At 50.3% G+C, this 6000-nt stretch overlaps 1 protein-coding gene across 1 annotated transcript in view; it reads right to left on the bottom strand.

Moving 5' to 3' along the window:
- Window positions 1-1403: 1403 nt before the first annotated feature.
- The window catches only part of TMPRSS4 (transmembrane serine protease 4), a 35113-nt gene continuing 30516 nt past the window's right edge, over window positions 1404-6000 (bottom strand). The window contains exons 10-14 of the mRNA XM_060105267.1: window positions 5272-5438; window positions 4366-4464; window positions 4038-4180; window positions 1672-1821; window positions 1404-1436 (exon numbers count right to left, since the gene is read on the bottom strand). Of these exons, the coding sequence (XP_059961250.1) occupies window positions 1404-1436; window positions 1672-1821; window positions 4038-4180; window positions 4366-4464; window positions 5272-5438 (592 nt within the window). The remainder of the gene's footprint in view (window positions 1437-1671; window positions 1822-4037; window positions 4181-4365; window positions 4465-5271; window positions 5439-6000) is intronic.

The raw sequence follows: 6000 nt of genomic DNA, 5'->3' as shown, positions 1-6000 counted from the left end.
TTTACTTTGTTTTGATTTTTTTGGCCTTTGAGGATTTCTGTTATTTCCTAAGAACCTAGGAAGCCATTAACAAGTATATTTTATGTAGGATTTGACCCAGCTATAGCAAGAGGTTCCTCAGGATACCTGGGCCTCCATACAGCTGCCAGAGAAGTCCATGGGGCTTACTTCTTTGACCATTTTGAGTGCAGGAACTTGTTCATGCTAATATCCTCAGAACCCAGCTTGGAGACCATCTCATTCCTGGCAGGTGATAAATGACTTTTTAAAAATGAATGATAAAAACCACACCCAGCGTTCTCCAGGTAGAAGTTAGGACTTGGAGGTGCAATACCTCTTTCCAGCCACTTAGGGAGCCATGATTCAATGTCAGCCTTGAATGCCCAAATCCTCTCTCTCCCCAGTCCTAGGTTATCTCTGGCCTGTGGCTGATATCAGGGCAGGAAGGAGGGGAGGAAGACAACGGGACAAGGCCTGTGTGGAAAGCACACTCACTGACCCTGGCTTCCCCAGTCGGCTGTTCACTGTTGCCCCCACCCATCAGCTCTGGTTCCCATGTCTCCTTTTCTTCTACTTTGAGAATAATTGTCTCCCCTAGACCTTTTCCTACCCAGGCCAAAGAATAAAGATCATAGTTCAATAGTCCTAGCTCAGCTCTTTTCAAGCAGCCCAGTCAGCCTATGTCAAAGACTTCATGTACCAGTTTAATAAACAGTGGCCACAGAGGTAACAATAATAACAATAGTAAGAAACAGTGTTTGTGCCAACAGCAGGACAGCTCATTCTCCATTATAACTGGTTTCTTGTTCACGTGGGCTTGGGGATGGGTGGGGAAGGAGAGGGTTTGCTCAGACCCTTTCATGCCTCTCTCCAGCCCTTGGTGATCTGGGCTCTCAGAAGAGCATCTGTTTCCATTCAGTAGAGTAGAAAGTTCCTTCTTGGCTTAGCAATGCCTTCTGAGACCTCAGCCTGGAAGCTGGCTTGTTCAGTGGGTTGTGTCTCTCCCACCTTGGGATGCTGGGAGCATCAGAGGCAGCTGAGCTGGGGCTGCTGACTTCCTCGGTGCCTGTGGGCTGTGGGATTTCTTACAGGAATGGAGGTCCTTTGCTGTACCAAGATATGCTGAGGGTGTGGGCAGAGATGTGTGTCCAAGGGGGCTCTTGCTCTGTGCCTGACTTCTGGGGGATCCCCAGGTGGACAGGGTGGGGTGAGGGGAAGCAGTTTCCAGCACTGCAGGGGGACAGCAGCATCATGGATCAGACTGGAATAAAAGAGACCAACAAAGAAATCACATGATTTGAAAATGGACAAAGTGGGGGCATGCAAAATTAATCTCCTTTACTGAAGCTTTTTGCTCATCTCACTACCCTCTAGAGGCCTTTCCACCCACCTTCTTATCAGAATCAGTTCTCTGGAAAATGTCTGATAGTCTCATTCTGCCAGAGAACAGAGAACGGTAAAGCTGGGTGTGTTCCATACTCTGTATTTAATGGGAATCTCTGATCTAAGGAATTTCAGAATGGTGGCATCCCAGGTTGTCACTTGCTGGGAAAGAAGATTGTTGGGGATGTAAGGGGGTATCTCAGAGGCATTAAGCCACTAAGGATGGTTTGGTACCCTCAGAGGAGAGGAAGGGAGGGAGGGCACAACAGGTAGAGCAAACATGCTCACCTTCCGGACATTGTAGATCCAGTTGAGATAGGCTGTGACCTTGGTGTACACTCCCGGGGTATTCGGCTGCCCACAGCCATGGCCCCAGCTCACGATGCCCACTACTTGCCACCGGTCAGAGAGATACATCAGAGGCCCACCGCTGTCACCCTGTGGGAGGCCAGAGCAGGGGCTACTGGAGAGGGCAGGCAGGGCGGGGGTGGAGGAGTGGGCTTCTCCTTCCTCCCCTCTCTGCATTGGCCCCTCTGTTTCCTGCTCTCCAGCGTGCTCTGCTGTTCCACCCTCACCCCTTGTGCTCATGTTGTTCTTGCATCCTGCAGTGCCCTTCCCTTTGGGGCAAAAGTGTTCTGTGGTCAAGTAAGTTGTGGGTGTGCTCTTAGCCCTCTCTCGGAGATCCACAACTTGGGTTCTAAGGGGTTCTATGGTAAGGGAGCCTGATTATCTTTTTTTTTTTTTTAAACCACTGTCGGTTTTTTTAAAAATTTTTTTAATTGATTAATTTTTGACTGCATTGGGTCTTTGTTACTGCGCGCAGGCTTTCTCTAGTTGCGGCGAGCGGGGGCTACTCTTCGTTGTGGTGTGTGGGCTTCTCATTGCGGAGCACAGGCTCTAGGTATGTGGGCTTCAGTAGTTGTGGCTCGTGGGCTCTAGAGCGCAGGCTCAGTAGTTGTGGCACATGGGCTTAGTTGCTCTGTGGCATGTGAGATCTTCCCGGACCAGGGCTCGAACCCGTGTCCCCTGCATTGACAGGCAGATTCTTTTTTTTTTTTTTTTTTTTTTTGCTGTACGCGGGCCTCTCACTGCTGTGGCCTCTCCCGTTGCGGAGCACAGGCTCCGGACACACAGGCTCCGCGGCCATGGCTCGCGGGCCCAGCCGCTCCACGGCATGTGGGATCCTCCGGGATCGGGGCACGAACCCGTGTCCCCTGCATCGGCAGGCGGACTCTCAACCACTGCGCCACCAGGGAAGCCCAACACAGGCAGATTCTTAACCACTGCGCCACCAGGGAAGCCCTGTGATTATCTTTGTTTAACCTAGTAGTTCCCAGATTTATTGGACCACTTCAGGACCTATTTCGTGTCAGCCACTGTTCTAGACAATTGGGATTCAATCAATGAAAAGAAGATCCCTGCCCTAAGGGAACTTGAAATCACATGGAGAAACAGAGAGAGAGAGAGAGAGAGAGAGAGAGAGAGAGAGAGGAGAGAGAAAGAGAGACAGAGAGACAGAGAGAGAGAGGGTGAGGGGGAAACAAGCAAACAACAAAACAGACAAGGAAATGTCAGATAGTGAAAAGTGCACTTATTTGGGTGTCCTTCTTACCAGCTCTTATAGCCCCTGGGGCTTCTTCCCTCAGAACCCGATAACTCTATAGCTGAACTGCCTGTTTTTTCACCCCCCCACACACTGTGAGCTCCCTGAGGGAAGACACTGTCCCCAAAGTTCAGCATTTACCTGACATCAAGTCATCAAGAGACTAAGAGATGCCTCTCGAGTGAAGGAATTTAATGACTGAGAATGGGGGTGGGAGTAGGGTTTGGGGTTTTAATGAAAATGGTTCAGAAAATCCTCTGGGTGGGTATGTGAGAATATATTCAGGGATTGGCCAGTGGGATGGGCTGAGGGGAAGGTGCACCAGGGCTCATCCAGCATAAGATGGGTTTTCTCTAATGTAGTTAGAGCAGCTTGAGGACAGCTGTAAAGAAAACAGACCTGGGGTTCCTGCCCTCTAGGGGCTCATACTCTTTTAAATGATGGGAAGTAAGAGTGGGTGAGGAGGGCTTCCCTGGTGGCACAGTGGTTAAGAATCCACCTGCTCATGCAGGGGACACGAGTTCGAGCCCTGATCATGGAAGATCCCACATGCCGCAGAGCAACTAAGCCCATGCGCCACAACTACTGAGCCTTCGCTCTAGAGCCTGCAAGCCACAACTACTGAGCCCACATGCCACAACTACTGAAGCCCGTGCGCCTAGAGCCCGTTCTCTGCAATAAGAGAAGCCACGACAATGAGAAGTTCGCGCACTGTCTCCGCAACTAGAGAAAGCCCGCGCATAGCAATGAAGACCCAACATAGCCAAAAAAAAAAAAAAAGAGCGGTTGGGGAGTGCAACATCATCTTTGCATGTGAAATATACATTTGAAATCTTTCTGCTTCTATCTATCTGTCTATCTATCTGTCCATCTGCCTTTATATCTTTATCTGACTATAGTCCTTCCCTCCCTCCCCTCCTTCCTCCCTTCATCACATACTGAATGCCCACCATATGCAAGACTTCATGGGGGGCATTCATCCTCTGAGCTTTTTCTTCAGGGCAGACATCCCCTATCTCTATAATTCCCTCATGATCCTTGGAGGCCCCACCTGACAGGTGTCCACACCGCCCTCCAGGATGCCTGCACACAGCATCTTCTCGGTGACCTCCCCCTGGTACGCATCCTCTGCATTGCACCGAGTGCTGTTAATGAGCTGGACAGATGCCTGCAGCAGTATGTCAGATATCTTCCCTGCAGGTTGAAAACACACTCACATTCCCATTCTTGCCTTCAACCCCCAGCCCAGGATATTCTCTGGGTTGCCTGGTACCTTGGTGCTTGGACCTCCAGGATGGGTTTTTCTAAAGGATGGTCCTCCTTCCCATCACTTTCAGGAGCTGCTCACTTAGTCCTGTGGTCCTGAGCCTGGGACTTACCTCCGTCCTGTTCTGTAAAGCCCCATCCGATGACCCAGAGTGGGGTGGCTGGAGGAAGCTCCTCGTCAGAGAAGGGCAGGCAGATGGGCCTGACTGTGTCTACCAGGAACAAAGAGGAAGAGGGGACCCAAGGTTCAGGAGAGCCTGGCAGCTAAGCCCTCTGTAAGTGTTGGCACCATGGTTTCTGTAACGTACATTTCATGGGATGTTAATAGAAGTGGCATGAAAAAAAGGTTCTGTGGTCAAAGAAGTTTAGAAGATGTGAGTTAAACAAAATAAAACAAATTGTTTAAAAAATTTAAAAAACTTCTCATATCATTTATATACTAATGTGCTCCAGGAAGAGAGCTATAGTTTAAAAATGTTTTCCAAACTTATATGAGAATGGAACCCTTTTTTACCCAAGGGACCAGTGTCCTGTGGAAGCTACCATTGGAAATGCTGAACTAAATACTACCCAACGTAAACATGAGTCATCGAACAGAGCTGTTCAAAGAATCTATGGGCTGCCTTAACAGTAATGAGTCCCTGCCCCTGGAGGAGAGCAAATGGGCCCAGTGACCCCTTGGCAGGGAGATTGTGCAGGCTCTTGCCATTGGTCGGGGTGGAGGATGGATTAGGTCATCTTTTAGGTCCCTCACAGCTCCAAGATTGGATGAATCTGTGATTCTCACTTGAGGTGCTCCACGGGGAGAAAACAGACCTTAGAAGAATCTGGCAGGGGTGGGGTCAGGTGTCAGCTGATAGCTCGAGGAGGCCTCATGGCTTCCATGATGTTAGGCCGACACATTTGCAAGAAACAATAGGCAAACTGAGGTCGTGGGAAGAGAAGTGATGTGCCCAAGGGCGCTTAGTGAATGAGGTAGTGGCAGAGTTGGAGTTCTGTTCCCAGGTGCCAGCTCTCACCGGAGAATGTGAGAGGGAGCTGCAGCTTCACGAGGGCCATGTCCTGCTCTCTGGGGGACGTGATGTTGGGCTCGATGATGAAGATCTTGGCCACAGGCAGGGATGGGAAGTTGCCCAGTTTGTCTGAGCCGGCCCTCACCTTCCAGTTGGACACATGGAGATGCTGCCTGGGGACGGAGACAGTGCAGTTCAAGTCTGAGCCAAGCATGAGGAGGCTTTGCCAGAGGCTGGGTCCCCAGGGCCCTGGGGAGTGGGGTGCTGGCTGCCCCTGCCTTGGGAAGTAATGATGGTGAGGGCAGGGGTGGTGGAGGAGGGGCAGTCTGAGGAATCATCTACCACAGGTCAAATTCTAAAGGGGAATTTGATCCTTTTCCCTGGCGAAACCTGCCCAAAGAAACTTCTAACTGGAGGGCTGGGGAAGGGGCTGTCCCCAGTGCCTGAGCTCTGGGTCCTGACACTCTCTGCTCCAGTGCTTTTTACTGGCTCTGCTACTCATGTGGTACTTGCACTTGTCTTCCTTCCGACACCAGACACAGCTGAGTGTGCAGGAGTGATTTTCCAGGGAAAGGCTTATAGCTTTTGTCAGATTCTCCAAAAAGGTTAAAAATCACAGGCCTACACTGTGTGCTCCTCCAAGGCAGTGATGGAGTCTAATGCATGAGCGTACCTAGTACCTAGTAGGTACTCACAGGTGTTGAATGAATGAATGAACGAACGAATGAATGAATG

Source organism: Mesoplodon densirostris, chromosome 7 (genome assembly GCF_025265405.1).
Source record: "Mesoplodon densirostris isolate mMesDen1 chromosome 7, mMesDen1 primary haplotype, whole genome shotgun sequence".
Lineage (NCBI taxonomy): Eukaryota > Metazoa > Chordata > Mammalia > Artiodactyla > Ziphiidae > Mesoplodon > Mesoplodon densirostris.
Note: the sequence above shows the minus strand (reverse complement) of the source record. Positions and strands in the feature narration are given on the sequence as shown.